Source organism: Falco naumanni, chromosome 6, assembly GCF_017639655.2.
Source record: "Falco naumanni isolate bFalNau1 chromosome 6, bFalNau1.pat, whole genome shotgun sequence".
Lineage (NCBI taxonomy): Eukaryota > Metazoa > Chordata > Aves > Falconiformes > Falconidae > Falco > Falco naumanni.
Genome location: NC_054059.1, coordinates 32,757,085 through 32,784,410, shown reverse-complemented (window position 1 = coordinate 32,784,410; position 27,326 = coordinate 32,757,085). Strand labels below are relative to the sequence as shown.

The 27,326-nt window shown below is 41.5% G+C and overlaps 1 protein-coding gene across 1 annotated transcript; it reads left to right on the top strand.

Annotated features, from left to right (window-relative positions):
- Positions 1 to 8,878: 8,878 nt before the first annotated feature.
- Positions 8,879 to 22,856, top strand: LOC121090096. The gene is made up of 20 exons (XM_040598183.1): positions 8,879 to 8,974; positions 12,042 to 12,156; positions 13,565 to 13,692; positions 14,366 to 14,509; positions 15,152 to 15,235; positions 15,780 to 15,947; positions 16,016 to 16,112; positions 16,210 to 16,433; positions 17,197 to 17,350; positions 17,425 to 17,633; positions 17,720 to 17,837; positions 17,987 to 18,192; positions 18,622 to 18,739; positions 19,397 to 19,566; positions 20,327 to 20,400; positions 20,476 to 20,603; positions 21,395 to 21,584; positions 22,017 to 22,158; positions 22,430 to 22,526; positions 22,837 to 22,856. Exons 1-20 carry the CDS (start codon positions 8,879 to 8,881, stop codon positions 22,854 to 22,856), a joined length of 2,682 nt encoding a protein of 893 aa, XP_040454117.1.
- Positions 22,857 to 27,326: the final 4,470 nt, after the last annotated feature.

Below are 27,326 nucleotides of genomic sequence, written 5' to 3'. Positions count from 1 at the left end.
TTTAAATCAGCTACGGAGCCATCTGATTGCTTAATGGAAAGAAACAGGAATCCCACAATGAGCTTAGTTTTAATGGCACTGTGTCACCCCTTTCTATAAATGCAATAAATAATACAGAACTCAGTAAAATATTTATCTGGATGAATTATGAAAGTTCTAACACAGTGTTAAAACATGAACTTTTGGACCCCCTACAGCCATATGAAAATTTGTTTAATGATCCCTGTAACACTTGGATTTATCCGGATATCTGAGTTAAAGTAGTTGCAGCAGAATCTGTTATTTTATGAATACTTTCTTGAAGACCAGCCACTGCTCATTGCCTTGCAAGAGAAAAAAATAACACTCATCTCATTAAGGAGCTGAAGACATTCAAAGCACATAGTGCTTTCTCAAAAGAAAATCAACATCAGCATTGCTTCCCAGTCCTGTGCTATAAAGAGACTGCAAAGCAGTTTAAAGCAAACTGCTTTGAAAACATACAGGATTCACTTGCTCGACACAGGAGCTCTAAAAGCAGTCCTGGGACATCTACTGGACTAATATGCAATATTAGCAGCCCGATAGATAATTTAAAAAGCTGCATCATTACTCCTATACTGATGTCAGTGTGCTGCTCTTTAATTTAAAAAATAACATTGAAAGAAGATCCCTTCAGTTTATGTAAAATTAAATCATATCTCTAAGTCTAACATTATTTTATTCTCAAGCTATAGTAGTCTTGCTTCAAATGTGTATAAAATCTAGAATAGCATATTTATATGTTGTTTAAGCCCAGCTTTTCCCTTGTTTTTCTCCTGCTCTCCTGATAGGCTTGCTCTTGCTGGGCAGTATCGCAGGCTCAGGCTTACGAATGGACCTGCAAGATCAACACAGCAACATAGCGGTTTTACAAACAGACAAAGATGTGAAGCATCTAAACCCCAATTTTCAGAAGGCTTCTCTAGTTACATGTCATGTTCAAATCACATTTTACAGGTGCCTCACTTGGGCATTCTAACTCAGCCATGTCACCTAAGTTCAAGAAAGGACTGTCACACTCCCTACTATTCAAGGTTGCCTGATCCTGCCTGTCTCTGCAATAACTGGCAGAAGTAGTCAAAACATCTACTGTTCTGAAAATGCAGTGTTTAAAAATCTGTTATCAGAAGCAGTACACCATCTCTATACACAGTCATGTCCTCCCCATGCCAAAATAATCCAGCTCCTCTCCTTGTGACCAGTTATGCTAGCATTGATTTAAGACAACAGCAAAAATCCATCTTTTTCTTCTAAGGTTAGTGATTTTGGCCAATTCAGTCCACAGAATAGTCCCATAAATAGTCAAAATGATGCTCCTAGGGGGGCAGCACCTTGTAGCATGAAGACAGGCAGGTCTACCAGATGATGGGAGCCAAGCAGGGAAGACGTTAAGGCAATTTTGCCACTGTGAGCAATGCATAGTTAAACTGTAGCCTATTTTGACAGGAGCCCATTAAGCTAATAAACAAGTGTTTTCACTAAGCTGCACTAGAAGCACTCCTGAACTCTTCAAGAGCCTTTAATTTTACATCTCCCATACAACTTAAATAATGAAATTACAGCCAGAACCTGTTCAGAACTAGATGTGTGACACCAGTCTTGTTATAACTGGTCTTTGTTTATTTTGAAAGAACAATTCCTATTTCCCTGTGACACAAGCAAGATCATAATGAAACATTCAATTGTTTGATAAATTGTGAGGGGTTTTAAGAACTAGTTTCTACTGCTTTTTTTTTTTTTTAAATGGAGGCAAAAAGAACTGTTGGCACTTTCAGTAGAAAATACTGAGCTTTCACATGAAACCAGGAAGGGTCAATTTATGAAACTGTATTAGACTCAAGTTCTGAAATCTCAGTGAATAATCGTTTTCTGTCAGCAAAGTGAAATTAAGAAACAAAGCAATGTGTAAGTCAAGGTCAAATAAAAACAGGGTTCAGAGAGGGTATGTTGTTACACCTGGATGCTGATAACTGTTCTGATTAGTGTTGGGTAAAGAAGACTTCCAGACCCCTCATCCATCCTGGGATCTCAGCATCACCCTGATTCCTTCAACTGTAATTGTAATTACTATAGAGCAATTCCTTTCAGCAAGATGACATCAGTACCTATATTAAAACTCGCCATGACTTACTGCCAAACTACTAAGTGTCCTTGCAACTCTGAAATTATTATTATTGGCATACTGTCATCAGCTGCCATGGTACTTTGTGGAAGCTGTGGTTCAGTTGCTGAATATCTCCTGTTCTTCTCCATGGTCTGGAGTGTCTTGCCATGCAACACCTTCTGGGATGTGGGACAAACTGTTACCCATCGAGATCAAGACACCATAGTGCATTACAGACAGGGAAGGCTGGCAGGGGAATTTGGCCTAGTGTGGAGAGCAGTGAGATTATAGACTCATAGAATCATTTAGGTTGGAAAAAAACCTTTAAAATCATGGAGTCCAACTGTAAAGACATTTAGTGTATAATCTCCAAATGATACCACAGAACCTCAAGAGATTTCAGTCCAGCATCAAAGCAAGCTGAAGCAAAGCCCTTAGATTCTTCCAGACAGAATTTCTTCTGAATTCTTCTTCTTTCCAGACCAAAGTTCACTTCTGAACTTTCTCTTCTGCTAAATATTTATTTCTGCTCTTTATCTCTATTTGGGAGAAAAACAAATGTCAAATTTATTACAAGGACATAATGCCTTTTCTTTCTTTTTTTTTTGACTGGAATTGATGAATGTTCAATGGCATTCTATGATTCTATGATTCTCTGACATTTATTGTGGAATCAATAGGAGTATATGAAACACAGAAAAGATGTAAACAATATCTCCTTAGGCCACAGACTTCTCTCTTTCCTGTAAAATACTTAATCTAAAGGCCAATTTTCCCTGTAGGTGTGCAAAGGCAGTGTAAATCCAGATTGATATTTAAAATAATGCTGCTACAGTAAACCACAAATGATCTTCCATACTTATATGGCCTTTTTGGTACATATATTCTGTAGCGTATGAGCAGTTCACAAACTTTTCCTGTATCTTGCCTAACAGTACTGTGAAACATTATCAACCCTGTCTTATAAATGGAGGACGTAGATAATGATGTCTAATCAGGTTCCCAGTCTGAACCAGGTAGAAAATCTGAAACAGACTGCCTCAATCCCAGTATAATGTTCTAATCCAGTGCAATGATGCCTGTTCTGTCTCACTGCTCAAGACGAAGAGGTGAAAAGAATGGGAGTTTGGAAGAGCTAACATGGCTTTTCTGTCTCGTAGTCTTTTCCACAGACTGCTGTGAAGTCAAACTGTAGGTTAAGCTCATTTTGCCTCTCTGACATTATTCGTAGGGTAGTCTCCATAGACAAGAGACTTGACTGGTTCCTTACACAATCCATTGCACAAGGTGGGGATATTCCTAGACCTTACCATATATTTAATGGTCCTACATAAATGTCATTCCTCATTTGGCTCCTTATGATTAGAATCTGTTTCTGCAGAAGAAGGAAATCTGGCAGAAAGACAGAGCTGTTCACTAATCGTCATGAAAAGTGCTGTGAAACCTTTAGCTTAACACTGGATGGCTGCCAGTTACGGGGAAGAGACATGTCATCTGAATTTGAATTTATCTTCTCCCCCCCCAGGCTATACGGAGCTCTTTCAGCAGGGCAATGCAGATAAGCACTGACACAACTGAATACACTTCAAAATTTCAAAATAAATCAATCAATAAAAAAAAGTTTTCCAGTGTTTACAGTGTGCTGGGAACACAAACAACCTCCTCCTCCTCCAAACTTTGAAAGCCTAATCCAAAGCTCACTGAAATCAGAAAGGATCAGATTGCTGTTTGTTCAAGACTGCAGAATTAAACATTAGAGACTTACATAAACAAGCATAAAACTGTATTCAAATAAATTACTACAAGTAATTCAAATAAATTATTACAAGTTAGATTCTATAAGGATACTCTGGGAAGATTACTCTTCTATTGCTTCTATATTGCTTCATTTTGACAGCTAATAAGACATGGAATTACTTGAACAGGTGGAACAAATCTGTTTATTTGCTAGTGATCACACACTATTTTTACTTGCTATCTCTGTTGCTACAGTGTCTGATTAGTACTGGTGCATGGTCTTCCACCAAAGAAAAATTCCTTCCTTCTTACAGCACCAAAGACTTACTAGATAAGTAAATGATATTGCAAGATCCCAAAGGCTTTTACATAAATAGAGAAAAGATAGGATTCCAAATCAGTGAAATAGCAAGTATAAATCCAGAGAAGTAGTGGAAGTGACCAAAGAAATCTGTCTGAAGAGAATAATCCTGGCCACTGAGCATAGGCCTGAGCATTTCAGGTTCTTCAGCATCGCAGGAGACCTGAAACTGAAGATGAACTAAAAATACAAAAGGTTTATACCTGTGTGACCCATCTGCATGACAGGAGCTAGTTTACATATCCATTACTTTAAGGGATATAAATGTGCAATAGCATCTTTAAATACAGACAAAAAGAGAGAATGGAAGGGAAGAGTAAAATGTGTTTGCCTATACTTGAAATAGAACTAGATCACAGATTGTATTTTCAATTTAAGAACAAGTAATTATTTCCTTCTTTATTACAGTTGTCAAGTAACCATATATAACTATGTATAGACAAAGACAGGGTTGTATGGGGGCAGCAATTATCAATGGACATCACTGAATGATAAATAAAGAGCTAGCTCAAAAATGCTATTCATTGCACACAGATGTCTGGACCATGGGCAGATGTCTTAAATTGTCTACACAAAGCACTTTTGTGCTATCATAGTAATTCAAATTGCTTTGCATTTGGTTCCAGACGTTTCCACAAACTGCTCTCCACTGCACATAAATTCCTATTCTCAAATTCTAACCAGACTTCAAGGGCCAAACTACTTCCTGGTGGAACTCTCTCACTTAATTTGGCTTAGCTTTATTGATGCAGACAAACTTTGAGATTGGTATGCTCACGTATAGGAGATCTTGTACATAACTCCATAGGTTATGGTTCAAGGGAGGGCATCCACTGCTCTTGTACCACCACACTGAAGGAGGTGATACTCAGAAAGCATGAGCTGGGAGAAGGTGGGGTGGAGGCATGGCTTCATGCAGGCTCTGTGTGCAAAACATGATGTGTTTCACAAGAAAATATGGTCATGATCAACAGTCTTGGAGAGAAGCTCGTTCCAAATGTCCTGCTGTACAGTATTCAGGGAAGAAAGGGCTACCATAGCTTGCTTTATAAAGCTTTAACTTGGGATATTTGTCCTTTTAAATGTGCTGGTCCCAGGTTTAATCTAAATTGTCAGCTGAAAATCATTATACCTACTGTCCCTAAATATGGAGAAGCCCAAAGAAAACCAGGTTTACTGACTCTCTAGGGTTCTTAGCTCTACTGTACTCTGCTAGCAGGACTCTGCCTAACTGAAAATCAAGTCAGCGATGATTTAAGAAATCATTCATACCCCCAGAGGAAGTATATCTTGCAGCAGAGGCAGCCCAGCGTAAGTTGCTGCGTTTTAGTTAAGGCCTTATTCTGTCTAATGTGTCTGCTCTTGCAGGTATGACTTACAAATGAACTGTTTCCCTCTGCTGCCAGCCCCCCCCCCTTTTTTTTTTTTACATGGAAACAAAGACAGACAGATAGATTAGTTGGTTAAATATCTATTATTCTGCATTGCAACCCTATGAAGAAAACGAGTAATACATTTCCTCGTGGACATTTTACAAGGGCCACTTTATACATGTGAGACTGCAAATTCTCTCTTGGTTTTATTATTCCTATTAGCATAGAATTACCTATTAGCTAATCCTAGAGGAACTATGATTTGACTTTAACTCATCATGCATTTTTGCATGCAGTCAAAATAGCTTTCAAGGTATGCTTAACAGATAGCCGTACTAGATTGTACATACCTCCTTTTTCCTTCATCCAAGAGTCATGGCACTACATGACCTGACCCTACTGCCCAGTTGCTAGTTGCCATGGGAGAATTACCAGTTACCAGCTGAAAGGCTGCTAATATTAAAATACGCTGATACCAGCACATGGTTTCACATAGTTATTAGCCCTGAAAGTGTGCATAATACTACATCATTTCTTCCTCTTCTTGCCCTGATACTGACTGAAAGGCCAAAAGGAAAATTTTGTCTGCAATCTTGGACATTTTGGCCATACAGTTTGAGTAAAGCCTTTTAGATGTCAGTATCCTTTAGAAATTCAAATTGTAAGAGACAAGACTTCTTCTTGCTTTTCAGTTGACAGGTCATAATTTAGGTCTGATGGGATATAAATGATCTCAGATTTATTTGTGTTACTGTACTGCCCAAAATCATAATTATGGTCCAAGGCAACATGTGACACTTGCTAAAAACTAAAAAAAAAAAAAACAAAAACAACCAAAAAAACCCCACAAACAAACCACAACAACCCAGAAACATAAAAGTGTCTAGGAATTCATCTACAGTTGATTGGTAAAAAAACAAAAAGAAGGAACTAGACAAACAGTGCCTGTTTGAGTAAACTAGATGGGTAATGCTTTCAGTACCACTGTGATAAGGCTGAGTTGTAGCAGGACTACTGCAGTTCTCCTCCCATTTCAATATATGGTTGCTAGTTCACTATTCACTGCAAGAAGTGAGTAAGACATCTCCGGGATGCCATTTTGCCCCATGACCTGAGCCTGCATGTGAGTATTGGCAGGTTGAAGGATTAATGGAAACACGGCTTGAATTTGTTTGGGGTGAAAAACCACGAGCAACCCTGACACCATATAATTGGTGTGATGGGCTTGTCAAGAGTGCAGATCTGCTCTAAATGTCAAATGCAGCTGATGCAAGCTGGAGGAAATCTCAGGCACTTCTTTGGTGGCACCTAAAATCAGGTTCTGGAAAAGTGTAATAACCTGTTTGGAATATTGAAAAAACGCACTGCACAGTGAAATAAAGCCATAATTCAAATGGTTTCCACTCCAACAGCAATAAACACGGATGTGCTATCCAATATTTAAACCCTTACTGCCTGATCATTGTTTTATTTATTATTATAATCTATTATTTAGATAGTATCCTTGGTGGATAGCGCTTCTCAGGAGAACTCCCCTTAAAGTTAAAAATTTATCGTATAGGGAATTTCAGAAAGAAACAACAGCAACACAAACCAGTTGGGGGTAACACTTGTTTCTGGGGTAAAATCCAACATCTTGGAACGTTGCAAACTTGGGCTTTACATTCAGTTAGGTTTTTTATACCCTTGAAGGCGTAGGAATGGTGCAGTAAGCTTAGCCACGGTAAGCAGCATAAATACATACGTCCGTCTAAAACGAGCCTGTGTAATCTGTGTTGGGTTTAAGGACAAACTCTGGGTACATAAACGCGACCGCAGCAGGCGCGCGGCGCCGGGGGGAGGGAGCGGGCTGAGCCGGCCGGAGCAGAGTCTCGGGCTCCCTCTCGAGGACATCGGTGTTAATGACAAATCAATCAGCCCGCCCTACGGCTCCTGCAGCCTGCACGTGTGCGAAGGAGCAAACCCCAAACGTCACAGGCATAAGTCTAGGACAAAAGAATCCCCAACATAAGGTTAGTCTAGATATGGAATATATATATAGAGAGAGGGTTGCAGGCAATTCTGACTACTGATTAGGAAACACTGCCAAGCTTGCCTCTTGGCAAAGGCATTTCAAACAGATGAATGACATGGGCTAACATGCACAAGATTATTTGTTTATTAAATTATTACATTTATATTAATTTAATATTTATATTAAATATAAATATAAATTATTACTTAAATCCTGGTAAAAGTGCTAGAAAATACATACGTGCACAAACAAAATGTGGAAATGACAGCAATATTTTAGCCACCAAAGAGGAGAAATTATCATTGTCCCAGGGGAACTATGGCTTTGAGAGCTGAGGATGTATTTGCACAGTGACTGACAGATGAATTGAATGATGATCAAGACAAGGAATACTGAATTCTAGCACCCTTTATTACATAAAACAACATTGCAGCTATTATTGTTTATGCTATTAAGATCACTATAATTACACACACAAATAACTCAACGCACACTGACAATGTGAAGGGACACCACATCAATCCCTTCGCACACCAAGTGACCTGAGCATCTTCTGACCATCAGCACCTCAGCTCAGCAGCCCCAGGGACAACACGCCCCTACACATCACTCACGGTGACCAGACTGCACCCACGCCGATGATGGTGGGAAACCATTACTGATCCAGACCCAGGACCACAAGTACAACTTCTCTGCCTTCAGCCTGCAGCAAAGGCAGGGTCCTTTGATCGGGTTGTGGTCACATCCACTCCTCCACAGTTTTTGGGTTAATATTCTGCAAATTTGGGGATGATTTCTGGTCTAGGTGTCCCACAGGTCATTTGGTAAGATAGTTCTTTGGTTTGTGACACACATCAGTCTCCAGCTAGGTTCCCTTTTACAGTTTGTTTTGATGACTTACCTTAAAGGTCAGCATTTCCTTCCCTTTGTCATTACAGCAGTTGCCTTAAAACTGCATTTTACACGTTTGCCTCTGGCAGACTTCAGCTGTCCAGGGAAAGCTATGCAAAGTCCTCCACAGAGGGTATAGGTGTTTTGGGCTTGTGTTGCAAGGTTTGGTATTGGGTGACTACGGGGTGGCTTCTGTGAGAAGCTGACATAAGTTTTTCCTATGTCCAATGGAGCCAGCGCCAGCTGGCTCTAAGAAAGACCCACCGCTGGCCCAGGCTGAGCCCCATCAGTGACAGTGGTGGTGCCTCTGGGATAAACCTATTTAAGAAAGGGGGAAAAAACCCTCCAAACTGCAGCTGAAGAAGATAGGAGTGAGAATGTATGAGAGAATCAACTCTGCAGACCCCAAGGCAGTGGAGAAGGGGCTCCAGGCACTAGAGCAGAGAACAGAGCTGCCCACGGTGAAGCCCATGGTGAGGCAGGTTGTCCCTCCCCACCCACGGAGCCCCCGGGGGGCAGCTCCCCCCCCGCAGCCCGGCAGGGCCCCACGCCGGGGCAGGGGGTGCCCGAGGGAGGCTGTGACCCGCGGGCAGCCCGCGCTGGAGCAGCTCCGGGCAGGGCCCGCGGCCCCGCGGGGAGAGGAGCCCGGGCCGGGGCCGGGCTGCGGGCAGGGCCGGTGCCCCCGCGGGGACCCGCGCCGGGGCCGGCCGGGCCTGAGGGGCTGCGCCCCGCGGGGGGACCCACGGCGGGGCCGGGCGTGGGGAACCGCAGCCCGGCAGGGCCCCAGGCTGGGGCAGCCCGTGGAGGGCCCCCTGCCCTGGCAGGGCCCCGCGCTGGGGCAGGGCGGGCTGTGAGGAGCCTCCCCCGGAGGGGCAGGGGCGGCAGGGACAGCGCGGCAGGGACTGACCCAGCCCCGGGCCCGCCCTGCGCTGCTGGGGACGGGAGTGGGGAGGAGGCGGGGAAAGTCAGGAGTGAAGTCTAGCCCAGGAAGAAGGGAGGAGTGGCTGAATGGTGATTTAAGGTTTAGGTTTCATTTCTCATTATCCTACTCTGATTTAATTGGTAATAAATTAATTTTTTTTCCCCCAAGTCGAGTCAGTTTGCCCATGACAGTAATTGCAGAGTGATCTCTCCCTGCCCTTACCCCAACCCACGACCTTTCTTTCCCTTGTCCAGCTGAGAACAGGGACAGAGCTGCTTGGCCATGGTCAAACCACCAGAAGGGGTAAAGAAGTGTAACTCCAAACCAAAAAATTGCCACATGCTTTACCAGCACAGCACCAGCTATTCTACTGTCCCCTGACAACCCAATAGTTAGGAGCTGGCAACTATCAAAATGGAGGAACCTAGGGGCCTCAGTAGGAGCAGATTTAATCAGTAAATCAAATGAACAGGTGACATGAATTATAAGTTCATAGTTAGAAGGGTAAACAGCTGAAAATGAGTTTCATCAGTATAAAGGTGGCAGTCTTTCTATTTACCCCAAGACTCTGAGAAGTCAGAAAGGTTTTGCTTCTGTGTAAGGCTGATGAAGGAGGTTTTTGTTTCTGTGTGACTATAAAGGAGAGAAAAAAAAACCAAACTCACACTCACAGGCTGAGCTAAATGTGCAATGGAGCTGAGTCTAGTACAGAGGTGAGAGTTTCATGGCCGCTAAATATAAATGGTCTTACCTAAGGTCTAAGGTTTAGATATTTAAATTTTTCTGGTTTACCTTCCCTGCTTTTCTAATGGTGACTAAGGAAATCTCATTTTGTAATTTCTGGGTGTGGATCTGTAGCTCTAAACTGAAGACTAGTTTAATACCAAGACCAGAACTTTCTGAGCACAGAAGTTTATTAGCAAGCTGTTATCACAGTTGAAGATGCTGCTAATCCCTGTTTTCTCTTACAGGTTGTTGCTAATAGGGATATTAATCTCTGAAATATGGACTTGGGAGAGACCAGGTAATGCTTCTGTAAACTGCTTTCAACATAACAGTTTTTAAGCTTTTTTTCATAGGTGTTATGTGTGCTTGTGTGTGCATTTCAGAGGAGTACGAAGCTGTTGTGGCAGCTGTTACTTGCATATTTTTCTGAGAAGCTCCAAGCATGCAGGTGTCTGTTGATAACTGCTTGTGGTCACTTTTTAGGTTTATGTACCATTATATAAAGCAAACCTTTCTACCTTGCCTCGTTCTGGTAACAAGCACAGATGATTTAAGAAGGACTTAATTGTTGTTCTTGTTTTCTTTAACATAGTTATTGTTATTGACAATAAAATTATGTAAGGTTTTTAAAGAATATAAAGATATCAGTACTTTGCCTGAAAAGAAACAGTTTTCATAACCAACACTCTTGTCTACTTCAACTTTGTCCTTACAAAACAGAGGTGGTCCTAGATCAGCAGATACAGAGATCTGGTTCTAAGACTATCTGACCTACCTGCTGCAGGTGCTATATAAACATGATAGCATTTACCAAAGGTCAAAGTAAAAAGATACTTGAGGAGGTTTAATCCAGCTTGGAGCAATTGTATAGCTTCTGTACTGAATCAGATTGGTAGCTTAGACTATGGGCAGAATAAGGTCATGTTTGTCAGCACCTGTGAGCTGCGCCCTAGTATGAACATCTTTGATGTGGGAGTTGCACCTTTGGTGAACTTAAGGGTTCAGTGCTGAAATCTCTAGGAAAGATGATCCTCCAAGCCCTTGGAATACGTCATTATTGTAAAAGGTCTAGTTGGCATTAGCTTACTTATGCTATGAAAACTTCTCTTTGAAACAACAAATCCCCATTTATTTGAAATGCATGTCAAACGAAAAGTCTTCTCTGGTCTCTACTCCTACATCTAGAACAGTTTATTCTGTTCAGCAGTTTGGAGGTTTGGCAGCCACAGCCTGGTTTACACTGTGATGATAGCTTGGGACTTGAGCTTCTCAAGCCTTTATCTTTGCTCCTGCGTGGTCATTTCCTACCATAAGCCACTGCCTTCTGGTACTTGGGCAAGTGAATAGGGTAGGCTGATGGGTAGCTGATGTGCCTGCTCCCACCCAGGTTTGGATTGTGGCTTCTTTTGAGAATAAGTGTGTATGGGTTTGTCTGTTTGTTTTGAAGTTTGTGGACTTTTGTTAGTTAGGTGTTCGGTGTGGGGTTGGTGTGTGTTTGTTTTGTTTTTGTTTGGGGGGGGGGGGGGGGGGGGGTGGGGCATGGTTTAAGGGTGGGTTTTTTCCTTAGGAGGGTGAGGAGACTTCCTTGTTCTGTTTTATTCCATCAAAGTTGTTCAGATTGGGGCAGCCAATTTACTGCACTTTTTTGACCCTGTTCCAAAATCCTGTTTCCATGATTGGCTGTTGCAGGTAGCATTGCCAGCTGATCACCCAAGTATGCTAATATCAGGTCTGGCTTTTCTCCTGGAAATATCGCTGTTTTTTAAAATAAAACCCTCTAACACCTCCTGACCAGAGATGTTGGAATACAACTATCACAACACTGACTTTATAAAGCAATCTGGGAAGTAACAGATTTGTTTGTGTGTTACCTTTAATCCTCCTCTTACTAGCTTTTCAATACATTCAACACAGGACCCATGAGTTCAGAGTGCCTGGGGAGCCTTTTGCGTATAACACTGAGCACAGAATACTTTGAGGACAAATACTTATCTTTTTCTGTTGTTGGTAAGTTGGTATAGAAGAACTTGGAGAGGGAATTACACATGGTGAAATGTTTAAAATTCTCTGAGGTCTTCCTATGCTTGAATTCCCTGCACTGTTCTAAGATTATAGAGCTTAGTAGGTTGGACTTTGTTGTTAATAAAGCCAAATGCTACCTTTATTTCTGTATAAAGTATCCCGCAGACAAGTTATGTGATAACTTGGTGATATCAAGTCTAATCATGGCTACCTTAGGACTCAAATGGAAATGCAGCTGGTAATTTCTAGGCATGTTAATGCTGGTAGATTTGCCTCCTGGTAAAAATGCTTTCCAGTAACAGCACATACTATTCTGAAAATTCACTACCTGAAGCTGGCACTACACTACTGATTTTGCACTAGTGGCTTTCCACCCTCTTTGCTTACAACAAAGGGATTTGATGGAGGCTTATAAATTCTTAATGAATCTTAAGGGAAAACTAGCTGGGCCTTCTGGTTATGGGCTGGTAGTCAACAAGAGGTGCATTTGAGTGAAAAGCACCACAGAGTGCCCTGGAAGGGCAGAGTGAGAACTTCTGGGCTATAAACATTATCAGGTGTAAAATCATATGCATAAAATGTAAACTCAGGCTTGAACCTGCTCTCCATGCTAATTAGCTGTTGAACTATAGTCCATGCTATCCATAACATCGCCTTCCTAGAATGTTAAACTTGTGGAAAAAATTAATATATGTTCTTTGGTCAGGCATTTTCATCCATACACAAAGAAAGGCACTCTGCAACTCAGATATGTACAGCTTGAATGTATAGAGCAATTTTTTTTATTTTTTTTTTTGGGGGGGGGGAACCAAACTAAAGCCCAAAACTACAAAGACCTTTTTGTAGCCTAAAAAAAAAATCCAAGCTAAGCTTTATTGTCTTTGTCATCCTGGTAAGACCCTTAAAGAGACTTCATTGGTTGGGCAGGCATCAAAGAGAAATATGGGCCTGTGACAGCCACAGATCAGACTCCTGGTATTGCTAGGTTATCATCATCTGTCAGTCCTGATGACTTTGACACTGACTTAACTTCTGTGCTTACTGGGGGTTTTGCCCATTTAGGATTTAATGATTTATTAATATAGAAAAATTAATCTTTTTTAATTTAGAAAGGATTAAATCTTTCTATATTGGTAATATTTTTTTTATCTTCAGTCCTTGAGCTGCTAGTGTTTTCTGTCCCAGTCTGTCTAATTCTACCTTTCTTACTTCCTATAGATATCACAGCTCTTTTTTTGCCACTTTGCAATTTTCTTATGTCTGAGCCCAAGGTATGCAGTTAGGCCCTATTAGGGCAGGGTCAGCTGAACCCTGGGGCAAGGGCAGGTTGCTTGGGAAGTTTGCAGAGCAGGAGGTGAACTCATTAATACAGCTTTTCATTAATTGCCCATAGATCAATCTGGAATAGCCTGGGAGCTAGATGAGGCTGTGGCATCGCAGTGTGGCTATACAGTAACTTACAGCAATTGGAGTACCATTGAATTTCGTGCTTCTGCACTAAGCTGCCATTCTCACTTAGAGGTAAGTCTATTATAGGCATTTTTTATTATGGTGCTGTTGTATACAAGCATTATGTGAAACATTACCAAATTATTGATAGATATTAACTGAGGTGCTGCAGTGTCTTGAACATCTATGTGCAGAAAATTATTTAATTATCCTCAAATGTATCCAGAGGTCTGAGACTATTCTGTGATATTGATATTTGAATGGCCTGCAGATGAACATATGAAGAACCATACCACATGAGCCCTTGAAGGGCAACTGTTTTCTCTTGGATAAGAATAGGGAATTTTTTCTGGCAACTGTGTTACACTCTGCTCTAATATTTAGTGTTTGAAACTTTTTAGGGTAAAAACTCACAAGCTTTGGCTGCTTGTGTTGCTTGCTCACTGCTACTATGTCATAAAACATAAGATTAGCTATATCGTAAAAAGCATTTTTTTGTCCGGTTCTGGGGGTATGTAAAAGGTTGAAGCTGCTCCCCAGAATTTATGTTGCTATGTAGCTGTATACCTAGATGCATATAGCCTACATAGTCAATCAAGCAGAAAGCAGTAATGCTTCAGTATGGGTTTATTCTGTGCAGAGCTTAGTGGGTGGATGCTGTAATTTACTTTTAGGTCACAAGGACAGGTGGTGCCTAACTAGGGAAAATTAGCCTAACGGGCAAGTGTTCACTGTGTCCATGCAGAAAGATGTGTTCACAGTAACTATACAAATCAAAGCATCTTCTACTCCTGATATGAAAAATGCTACAACTCATCTGAAAAGTGCAAGTTGCTATTATGGTCCATGGAGTCAGAGAGAGCTAGTATGTGAAAGTAACTACATGGAGGTAAGTACTGGAAGTACTTATGGGAACGTACTTAAAGTACAGTAAGGAGGTGAGTACTGGAAGATGCTCTTTTTGAAGCTGATTAGATGCTAGGAATGTGTATTGGAAACAGTTTGAATGCCCTGCCATGAGCAATCCATCTTGAGTTTAGTGATGCATTTATATTATGCTTTGAAAGTCTACTTGCAAGCATTAATAGCCAATAAAGTTGTGAAATGGTATTCAAAAGGTTAAGCTAATGGATTGAACTCACTGAATGCTGCCTCAACAAATCTTATGTGAGATAAAAGAAATGAATACTTCCCAAAGGAACTTTCCCTACTGAATTTTCTGGGGAGAAATGGGGGGGGGGGGGGGGGGGAGGGGCAGGGGGAGAGGGTGGGAAGGATTCCTCTTGAGAGTCAGGAACAAATTCCTGGCCTTAACTGGAAGTAGAAATGGGAAGATAGACAGAAACTGAAATAAAGTGGACAACAGATAATACACAATGCATGATGGCATCTTATGCCATAATTTTTCACTTGGCAGAAGGAAACCTCCCTCTAAGAAATGCTAGTTTCTTTTGAAAAAGACTTATAGGGTGTTGAAGACAAGGAAACAAGTGCTATCAGCAAACCCCTTACACAGGCTTTTTTCTTTCAGGTTTCTGTCAGGAAGGAGGTTCCACAGACTGTAAAAGACTTCACTCAAGATGAACCTGAGGACTGGACTCATGCCTTTCCAGAGGTAAAACTACAAGTTTTTTCTTCCTAGTAAAAATCTAGTGCTATTTCTGGCACAACCATCCTTCTAGTCTATGTCAACACAGTACAAAATGTCCTTTCCAAATGCACTTAAGCAGGAAGAGCAGAACTTCTGTACCAAGTGGGTTTAGTACATGGATTTTATACATTAGAGATCCAGGCAGCTGTAGGCCATGTATCCAAGAAAGAAATGGAAACTGATTTCTTAAAGAGCCTAGGAATCAAGTATTCCCCAGGCAAGAGACTGTGCAACAAAAACTGCCTGTAAGACCCCACGGTCCAGAAGTGAACTGTAGATAGGCTTTTCTTCTTGGACCCTGCATTTGCAATGCAGTTGGTCTCTGATGCTCTTCATATGGGAAAGCTTTCTGTATGTGTGAGGGGGGAAAGCTGGAGGGGCATCTCACTAGCAGTATTTAGAATATGGCAACAAAATGCTGGGCTGTTCAGTAAAATACATTGTTGAATAGAGTTAATCTGTTATTTTGAACAACATGTTTAAACTGTTGATAAACTTCTCTGGGTAGGCAAAAGCAGGAGAAGCTTCAATATGGCAAATAGTATTCCATCAGCCAGAAGAAAAAAAGGCTCTGCTTGTAAGTGATGCTTGGAGTGCAGGTTATGGACTCAACACCACAGACACCAGGATTCTGCTGCGAATACCATACACTGCTGTGCAAGTTCAGCTGGTAGAGGTTGGTACTCTTATTCCACCCTATCAAGGTACCAGGCTGTGTGGGTCTAACAAGATTTCTTCCTACAGGATCAGGGAATTACCTTTTCTGCAGTGAGATCAAGTATGTTTTACAAACAGCGATGGATGATTCTGATGGTGGATACTGCTGTGGCATGTCCTGTAGGTGAGAAATGCAGTACCTTGCTCCAATGCTTTCAATGTACAGAGACTGACTTGCAACTAGAGTAATGAGCTGACAGCTCTCATATCTTGTTCCTAAGATGGTGTGGACTACACTAACAAAACGATAATCTGGACTGTTCCAAAATATGTTCAACCACTCTCTGCTGGAGCAACTAGCTTTAAAGATGTGCTTGTTGAAGCTGGTGTGAATCTACACAAACTCTCTGCCAAAGAAATGGATTCCAGGAAATATGTGTTATTGAACGGCTTAAATGAAATTACAATGAAGATACCAATAGGTGCAGAAGGTGGCTATTACAAGGTTAGTGACTCATGTTAGGTGCCAAGCAACAGACTTTGTGGGGTTTTTTGTTTTTGTTTTTTTTTTTCTGGGGAGGAATAATTCTTCATCCTGTTCTCTTCAAGTGAAGGGTGGGAGTGAGGGGGAGGAAAGGTGTGTATTACAAATTTCAAAAGCCCTGACCAAAGACAGCTCTTGTAAGCACCACTTTGTGAATAATTTCTTTTATTTCAAGCACAAATGGACAGAATCCTACACAGAACTATTCCTCAGGTTAACACAGAGCTTTTGCATTTTAGTCCTGATGTCATAGTCCTTGGAGACAGCCCTAACTGCACTGTAAAGCATAAATGGGTTCTAGTGTATTTTACACAGACCACTTAAGAGAATGGTAATGACCCATTTGTCTACCAGACTGTATGATATTGGGAGACGCTGAGGCTATACATCTAAATCTAGTTGCTAGGAGTGAAATGAATCTTGTACAAATGTTGTAACAACTGAACTCCAAAGAAAGTTGCAGGAGGAGCCCTTTCACTACTGAAACAGTCCCCTCCTGCTTTGGAACTTGGGAGTGGGGGAGAATTTTCCAAAGGAGGTTTTCTGAGTAATCTGTTATAATCTAAACTCATAGGGATACAGCAAGTGCCACTTAGGAGTTCATAATTCCTGAGCAGAGAAGGACGGTTGTCTGGAGCTGTAGTTCTAGCTGACCTTGAGATGTTACAACACAACTTTAATGTAAAACCATATTATACTAAAGGGTGTTGATTTGAAATCTTAGACTTCTGTGAGCAGCGGACAGCATGGTGCAAAATACGTCATCAACCTGTTTTTGGAACATCAGTGGGAAGATAACAAATGGGGACTAACCAAACATACTATCATCAAGAAAATAGAAACACCATTTGAACAAGTAGAACTTGCTATAGCCACCAGTAAGTATCTATTAGCAGTACCAAAACCTTCAGTAAATTAAACATTCAGTTAATGTTACTGTGTTCCTTTTCAGACTCAAATCTGAGTGTGAGGCTAATAAATGTGACAGTGGGAACGTTCCTCCCAGATGTGGAGCTTGTCAACTTAACCATTGAGGGGGCAACTGTTGCTGTACCTGAAGCTGTTCAGCATGGATACCTAACACACGAGATCAAATATGCAAATGGAAGCAAAGCCTATGTAATTCAAGTCCAATTTGATGCGCCAAGCATTAAGAAAGAGGTGTGTACTATGACACAGCAGCATACAATGGTATAAAAATGATTATATCATTTAGTGATTTTAATTTCTAAATATGATTTTCCTAGTACATGAAAGCTGACATGAGAGCATACAACATGAATGTCACACTTGAATTTGTAACCCATCCAACAAGTGAGACCTTCGCTGTCCCAGTCAAAACAGTGTCAGCTGTTAAAGATGCAGGTAAACTAGTAGAATATGGGCAAAACTGTACCAGCTTGGCTGTGAACTCGTCTGTTAACTGGGCTGATTTCAGTCAGGGATACTGTCAAACTCTGGGATTAAACTCTGATGGCAGCTAGCGTGCTGGCTGACTCTTGACTGTATTACAGTATTGCCTAGTGCAAGAGGCTTTTGTGATGGGAGGAACCTTCACCTCATTATCACTCATGGGAATGTGGACCAAAACTGGCTACCCTTCATCTCTGACTGGCACCTGACCCCAGAGACTGTGCAGAAGTACAACTACAGCTTGAGGGACAATGGCACTCACTTGGCAATCTCTGTCCCTTTCCTTTCTTCCCATGTGAACTATGAGGTAAGGATGCCAGCATGTAGCAACTGAAAAGCATGCTCTAGCTGTGAAATGGCAACATGATACATGATGTCATTGAAGGTGAAATGAAACTTCCCTTTGAGATAGGCTTCAAAGGGTTAATGGAGGACTGTTTTCTGCCCTTGGAAGAACACTTTAATTTCCCTTGGTTAATGTTGGCAGAAGTAGGAAAAAAAATATCTTTCTGCAAGCACTTTAAGGATAAGCTGTCTTGTTTTGCACATACAGGTGCCATTAAGACTGGAAAAGTTCATTGTGTGAGCTTTGAAATTAAAAAAAATCTCCTGTGGATTTGACTTTGATCAAGCACTATTACCTTTGGCTTGTATAACCTGCCCTCTTTGATTTTGAATACTTTAGTTGAACGGTATGTCTTTATTCTCTTGTTTAACCTGTGATTGTCATCTCTAGGATTTTCATACCTCTGGAATAAAGACTTCACTCCACTTAACCTTGAAGGATGGCATCACCTTGGCTAATAGGAAGCACTTCTCATTTTCCTGCAGATTTTCACCTTCAGAGCTAATACGTAATGTGTTGGGGATTAGCTGTTAATGCAATGAGTTGCATAATTAAGTCACACAAGCCCAGGCAATCTGAAATGTTTCTAGAGTTTATACTTGTGTGATACTCTGTTTGCCTGTCAGATTTCATACAAAGTAATATACTAGAAGGCAAGTCCAATTACAGATTGTAGTGGCTATCCTGTCTAGTACTGGAGGGGGGGAAGGAGGTGGAAAACTAGTTCTCCTCACACCTCCAAAATCATGAAGATTTTTTAAAAGGGTTTTTGTAGCTGTCTTTGACATTAAATGGTTTGGTGGTGTTTGGGGTTTTTTTGGTGGGGTATGGGGAGCATTGGCATGTAAATTGGCTATTCTAAAGCTACTCATCAATATTGAACGTACTGAATATCTTGGCTAGGAAAATCCTTTTGGGAGAGGGTGAGAATTCCTAGGAAGAGAAAGGTAAGGGAAATCACCAGCTTCATCCATGTAGTGCACACTTTACTGGCAGTTGGCCTGAAGAAAATCAGGTGTTAGTACTGAAAAGAGTCTTGCTCAAAGCTTAGCCCTTGTGAGCTGCCAAAGAAATTGCCAGCTAATCTATGCAGAACCTCTTTGTTGTGCTAGGCTCCAAAATGAAGGAGTTTGTGTCCTGACTTGCATGAAAATGTGTTTTTCAGAGTGCCTGCCCAATGGTACTGTGGTTATTACCGCAGTAAAAGTGGCAGGAGTTGCAGACCTGGACACTAGCCTGCTTGTCTTGAGGGACAGACGGTGCAAACCCAGCCTAGTGACAGAGAAGACTGCAACCTTCAAGTTCAATGTGAACACTTGTGGAACAAGTAGAAAGGTAAGGGCTTAGTCACAAGAAAAAAAAGTTTACTCTGTGTTGGGGCAGAGTTATTACTAGAACTGGCAGAGGCTCAGAGTTGAGCAGAAGCTGCAAGAAGGTCACAGATGACTTTTTGTTAAGTAATAGATCCACACTCTTTTTATGAAGATACTAAATTCAGTTGGGCAGAAGTTCTTGTTTGGTAAAAATGGTTTTCAAGGTCAGAAGTGCTTTCTGAAACTAGCCTTCAGTTTAACACCTCTGAATTGCATAGTAATGGAATCAAATGTGAGTTTATGCTTTTGAGATATACTCGTATGCCTTGCAGAAGCTGATTAGTGTTGCTAATGACTACTTGGCCCAAGACCAGAGTGGGTCCTGTGTTTACACAATACATAAGCTGCAGGGACAAAACAGTAAAGGATCAGGTCATGCTCAAATTAGGTTATCACGAATGCAGCTTGCTTCTGCAAGTGTTTCATCTCATGCTAGACATTGATCTTGTCAACAGAAACAACTGATCTCTATCTCTGGCCCAGTGTTCTCCCTTTTTGGGGTGTTATGTCATCTTGTCATATTCAAGGTGGTGTTAGCTAATAAACTGTTTCTTCTTGACTATGGTGTAGTTGCCAGCTTTAGTTCAGCAAGTGCAGAGCTATTCCTGAGCATACTTTGCTCATTGCAATCTACCAGTCAAGTGAAGAGATGTGGATATTGTGCCAAAACCAAAGTAAACTCTAATGTAACAGTCTTGTTTGTAATTATGTGTATCTTTCAGTTCAATAGCACAACCATGACATATGAAAACGATGTCCTCTATTTCAGACCTGACAATGGTACACCAGTATACCGGTAAGTGTCATGCCCTAGAAGGCTGTCCAAGGTATTTTGGTTCTGAAAAATCTAATGCTAAACCTTTTCCCTCAGACTGAAATTTGTATGCTGGTATGCAATCAAGCAGACTGTTGATGTCCAGTACGAATCTAAGAAGAACCCACCACCCAGTATTAAGCCAGGGTTTGGCTCTCTTGCTCTTTCAATGAAGCTTTTCAAAGGTAACACTTATGATTAGACTCCATAGAACTACTGAACAGTTGAGACTGGAAGGCACCTCTGAAGGTGATCTTGTCTATGCCTTGTGCTCAGGCAGGGCCACCTAAATAGGTTGTGTCCAGATGACACATCCAGGGATGAAGTGGAAACCTCTTCAAGGCTTCTAACAGAGGTTTTGTGTTACAGAACCCAACATAAATGGTCAACTATCTGTAGTGGATCGGACTTAGCATCACTGACACACGTTTTCTTGCTTGGTCTGGGCATGCTAAATGTTTTGTGTAGTGGATGTAATGTCAGCTTCTCTCTGTCAGCTCCCTAATTGTTGCTAAGCAGAGTTAGTACTGACTGAAATAATCATAACCTGTGTCAGAAGGAAGCTACGTGCCATACTGCTGTAAAATGTTAACTGAGCTAGCAGAAAGGGTTAACTGAAGCCTGGACCAAATACCCACTCTGACTGGAGCGGCCTGATGAAGTTTTTTACTTCCCATCCCCCCGGTATTTCTTATAGAGACAGATTTTGAATGAGTATCTTAGTCCAATGGTTTTTTTTTTCAGGAGCATCTCACTTATGGATCCTCAGAGCCAATGGATACAGTTCAGATATTTGCTTTCCTTGCCAGTTCTTACTTTCCTGCCATCCTATCAACATTTGTTGTCATTCATACACTCCCTCAGGTTTTAGTATAACTGTGCCAGAGTAATTGGTGGTGGAAAGATGAGTGAAGCAGAAAGTTTGTGAATACTTACTCTGTAAAAAGGAAACTTTAACATCGATACTCTCTTCTAGAGAAATCCTATTCAGAGCCCTACCAGGAAACGGAATATCCTGTGGTAAAATACCTGAGGGAGGCACTGTATTTTGAAGTTGAACTGCTCCAGCCTAAAGATGTAAGACTGGAACTAAACCTGAACAACTGCTGGGCTGCGAACTCCCAAAGCCAGGACAGCCTTCCACAATGGCCCATCCTTGTAAATGGGTAAGGAGGACTTCCTGGCTGTATTTGGTAACTGCCCAGCACAAGGCCCCTCACCTTAGCTGAGAGAAAAGGGGAAGAGGACAGAAGTTGGCTTGGATGCACTGTTCTGTCCTGGTGGGCACTTGCTGCTAGGCTGTGGAGTTCATGTCAGTGTCAGCACAGTGGCTATGCCTTCTGGTGGCAGCAGATCATGGGGCTGGCCAGCAATGCTTCTAGCTAACAGCTTCCAGCTGGAAAGGAAGAACAAGAAGCAACCCTGACTGTGGCCAAATGCACACCTCATCACTGAGGGAGGCTCTAGCCACACCCTTACGGTCCAAGGAAAACTGAGAAAAGCTCCTCTGTATTTCATTTTCTTGCTTTGTTTAAAGATCTAGTTGAAGTGATGAAGGTTTAGATTAAATATATTTTTTTTTTCACTTTCCCAAAAAGATGTGAAAACAGTGAAGATTCCTACAGAACTGTCTTCCATGAAGTTAATTATAGCCTCAGAGGTAAACTTCCTCAGCACCTAAAGAGATTTGAAGTGAGGATGTTCACCTTTGTACAAGGCACAACTCTGTTACAAGAGCAGGTGAGATGTCTCCATGATCTGCCACATGCTGTTGGCAGTCCTGATGCTCAAGCCTGGAGCACAGCATGCAGCAAACACTGTGTAAAGTTTCAGCTGGCCAGGTGCTGCCTGGGGTAACTAGCCACCCCCTTGAAGGCATAACACTGTAAGAGTAGTAAACGAAGACTAGCCACTTAGCAGTGTTCAGGTCACCCCCTTTGGGGTCAGTACACATATCATGTTTGCCAAATAAGACTTCTCTACACATAATATGAATATTCTTGTCTTGTAGCTGTATTTCCACTGCAGTGTGGTGATCTGCAGCACTACACAACAGCCTTCAGGCTTTCTTTGTCCAAAGAGATGCAATCCTGGGAAACACAGACTTGGTAAGAAAACAGGCACTTCTCAATTCACTCCTGAATCTTTGCTCAGCAATTATAGCATGTGCCTTCATGAGCTGTGGCAGATAACAGATTCCTAGTCCTAGCATGTGCTGTAAAGAAAACTAAAAGCTGAAATGTCTCACCAGATCATAGTGTGGAACCAGTTCAGCGTGGGCAAGCATCATCTGGAGCAGTGCTTGTTAGGAAGGAAAACAACTAGCAGAGGTTGGTGTCAATCTTAAATTACTACTGGAATACCAAGTATGCTGCTGTTGTAACATAACACTTCTGTATGACTCTCTTCTCCTTGTAGGTGAATATGCTGACTTTTGACAGAGACTAAACAGGAACTATTTAGTTTCACAAAGCTGCAGTGAGGTGGCCTAAGCAAGCACAGCCTACCTAGACTTAAAAGACATCTTGAAAGTATCTACTGGGAAAATATATTGACAGCCTCTACTGAGGAAAAGGGTCAGCTAACCAGTATGGATGTATCTTTGTCTTTAACGTAAATTAGTGTGTTGCTGTCTTATATTCCTCTACAGTGTTAAACTCTTAGTCTTTTGTGGATTTACATCTGACCTAGTCTGCTCAGCTAGCAAGTCCAGAACTTCTGTCTAGTCACTTGGCAGTTGGAAGCTTTTTTGGGGGAGTAAGGGGAAGAAGATGGCAACAGGTGTGAAGTCAATTGTAAATCACTTTGAGCCTGTTTAAAGTTTCAGTATGAATGAAAGATTTCAGGGAGCTTAACGTAGTAGAAGAAAGTGTTTTTTGAAGCAAGACAGGGTCAAACATGCTTGATCCTGTAGTGGCTATTGACAGGAACACTGCAGACTGGATCTTGCAGATGTTGTGGCTTTGCATTGTCAAGTTGCCTTCTCTAGGTGGGGGAAATCTTTCACAGGTAACATCAGTGACTGCTTAGCTGAGTAAGCTGTCAGCCTAAACGAAAAAAAGCTTTTAGTGAAGACTCACAGTAGTAACAATACATGGATTCTATCCATGAAGTGTTAAAGATTTTTACTTACTAGAGAACATGATGCTTATGAGCCCCTGTCAGATTATTGGGTTGTTGTTTTTTTTTTTTAATGGGAGGAAAATTTCTCCATTTCTTCTTTGCATCTGAGCAGTGATGTGAAACCAGTTTAGATTCAATATTGTATTTTCCTGTTTGAAGGAAAGCTATTGTTTAGCATGAATCACTATCCCTTAGGGCTAAAGATACAATAATGGGTGTCTGTTTTTTAACTTTATATTAAATAGAATTATACTACAGGGAATTTCTGTGAAGGTTAACTTGAGCAAGAAACTATTTTGTGACTATTTGCACATTGTGAAAAAGCATGGTATCTAAAAGGTGGTAGCTCTGTTGCTACAATACCTGTACAGAGATCTCACTAAACAGTTTGTGCTATAATTACAAGTTCAAATTTGTAAGCCTCATCTGTCTTCCAGTTGCCTGCTAAGCATTTCTGTAGTAGATGTCTTTCACTGTTATTTCTGGGAAAATCTGTGTGGGCCTCGTGATGAGGGGCATGTCAGGTCCCTAGCTGTGCATCAAGACTGTTTTTCAATAGAGGAGGCTACTGTGATAAAGGAGTCTTATTTTGGTTACCTCTGTGGTAAGTGAAGACTAAAGCTGTGGAGCTGTGATATTCATCAATGAGATGTAAATATGCCAGCATGGGAATAAAAAAAGATAAATAATGCAGAACACGTAAAGTCTGCTGTCAGGCTTACAAGTCAGGACTTTGTGCTTAGTGCTTTTCCCTACATTAACCCCGTGGGTTGAGCACTAGTTATTCCTCAGTCTGTGGACACAATCTATTGAGAAATCAAAGGACATACCTATAATATGCTGCTAGGATTTTGCACTGAAGAGAACACAAGTATGGGTATTGTAAGTGGTATGATGCCTTCCCAGTGTCTTGTATCATGCTACATGTCTGCCAAGAAATAAGACTGTTACAGTGTTTTCTCCAGATAAGTGAATGGCAATCTTAATTTGCCGCAGCAGTGCTCTGCCAGCACGGCATAGGCTGCCTTGGGTAGCCTGAGCCACCTTCTCCCCTCTTACAGCATGCAAGGGAAAACCCTAGCAACTAGTGGCTGCTCTGAGAACCAAGCATGAGGTTGGGCAGCCTATTCCAGTACTGTTAACTCAGTCTCAGTTGTGGCTTCCTGGGTTTCTGATTCCTTTCTTCAAACTAAGACTCAAGGACAAGATCACTTAAGAATAGATATCTGGTACTTACAATCTTGTCTAAGGCACCTTAATTTCTTTCCATAAGATTAGTCAGTATCTCGAGATTCTTTATCTGATTATGGGGATTCAAGAGTTATTGAAAAGCAAGATGATGCCCAGGTAAATTGAATAGCTCAGCTTAGTGCCATTTTGCAAAATGGAAAGTGTTAGTAGATAAGATGGTCTTTTACTGTTTTGTTATGGGGGAAAAATCAAGGAGATTCCCTTCCATGTTTGGACTAGGATTTATATAAAGCTTCTTGTCAGATTTTCTAACAGCATGATACACAAAATCCATTTGAATATCAGTAAAATCTTTTGAAAACATGACAGTAACATTCTCTCCACCTCAGAGGTGTCTGCTTATACTAAAATTCAGGAACTGCCTTCCTGGTTATAAATATATATTCTATTAAAAAAAAAAATAAATCCTCTTCAAGTGTTGCATCAACACCTCTTTGCCTTTTAAGTGGATATTTTATGACCACATGCTTTTCTCCCTGGTATTTGGGATGTTATTTTTATATCCCTGTTAACATAAGCTGAAAGCAGATCAGTCTTCTTTGTTTATGCTTAATGTCTTTGGCAATTTCGACAGGTGAATGATAAAACTATAAGGAAAAAGAGAAGTCTGGTGTAATTTGTTTTTATAGGAAAATAGGCACAATAACCAAAGTGTACTACAGAAAGTTATTTCCTTTTCAAATAAATGGTGGTAAGCCAGTGCTACAAGTAGCCTCGTTATATGTGGTCAGTGATAGTAAAAAAAAGAGATCTGCATTTCTATAGTCTGTGTTCAGTGACATGGTTAGTATATTAAAACTCTACTGCTTTGGTGATGTAAAGTAGCAACAACTTGCTATTAATACTAAAAAAATTAAGAAAACTGACTTACATTTTTCTGCCCCAATTAATTTTCTCTTTTAGTACATTGGTTTACTCTTTATTTTAAATCTCAAAGTCTTCAGTAAATGTTATGCACCTATATCCAGAGGAAAACATGTTCTGACAATGATGTAATGATTTAGGAAGCCATGGTTCAAGTTTTGGCTTCTGCCACAAGTCTGTTTGAGTCTTCAGCTAGTCACTCCCATACTTACTGCTTTCATTTGTGTATGCGAGTCCAGAAACACCTAAACACAGTGTTAGCACACTGTTAGCTAGCTTCCCAAACCCCAGACAGGCATGTGCTTTGAAAGAAATGCTTTAAAGCTTGAGTAAGCTGAATCAGTTGCTTTATACTACTTGGTGTAGTGATAAGAGCAAGTTGCTGTGTAAAGAAGCAAAAAGTCAAGGGCTTGATCAGGGAAGGGATTCAGATGGACCCAAGTTCTATAGCTCACTTAAAACAAGCTGCTTTACTGGGAGCTGGGACTATGCTTCACAACTGAATTTCTCATCTGTTAAATGCAATAATAGCATTTGTGGTTGTATGGCAAATATGTTGGGGAGTAAAAGTCAGATACTGGCTCCTTAGAAGCTCCAGTGTATGCATATTGCTGTGGGTGTTTTTTGGTGGTGTGGGTTTTTTGGGGGGGTTAGTTCCATGCAGAGCTGGAAGGATGGCCCCCAGCATCCCTAGGCAGAGGGGATATGGAGCTGTGGCAGCTACTAGATAAGCAGCTCTCCCAAGGAACTGTCTGAAGCCCTTTTGCAGGAAGCCCACCCCCACCCCCCCGCAAGCACACCTATGTGCAGCCCAAATGTGTAACCATAAAACCTCTTGGCACCTACATGGTGCTCTTCCGTGTAGAATTTCAAAGCACTGTGGGGGTGGGGTGGGGTGGCCCCAGGCTTCCCTCTGCTGTGGGGTGTGAGCTCTCTGTGGCTCACAGCCAAGGCTTGCTTAGGAAGCTTCTTCCACATGTGATCCTTTAACCAGTGGGCAATAATACTCTTTCTTCCCACCAAGAGGGAATTTAGTCTCATTGCCACCTTTCAGGGTGTTTGTGTTGGGTGTTGTTGCTGCTGGCAGGTAATGTGCTGCTGCACCCTTTTTATTGGGTGGGCAGAGAAGTTGTGACTCTCCTGAATTCAGGTGGAAACCTGCCATGGTGAATGAAGCTGCACAAGTCTCCTGAATACTGGGCGAATACCCTATCTGCTAGGCTTCCTCCTTTCCATTGGTGTGCCTTTTGTTAAATAAAGCAGCCCCATATACTTCCAGCTGCACTAGAACAGCCACTGGTCTCTGGAATATGAGGAGAAACCCACAGCCTATTCTCATACTGTTGACAGCAGCAACTTCTCCCTCCAGCAGCACTAACTGCCTGGCTGATGGCACCACAGGGGTTAACTTGCACAAAATCCGTTATATGTAAACTGCCTGCTCTGCCCTGCCTTATTCTTCCCTGATAGAAGGATTAGGATGGCTGCGGGGCAAAAGCCCCTCTTTCCTCTGGCTTCTGAAGCTTTAAGCACTCTGTGATCATACCTGGTTCCCCTTTCAGTAGCTTGCCCAGAGCAGGGGCAAGGGCACAGCTCGGAATATGAAGAGCTGCTCAGAAAAGTAGCTAATGGAGTCCGGCCGTGTCACCTATGATTCGGTGCCCCTTGCT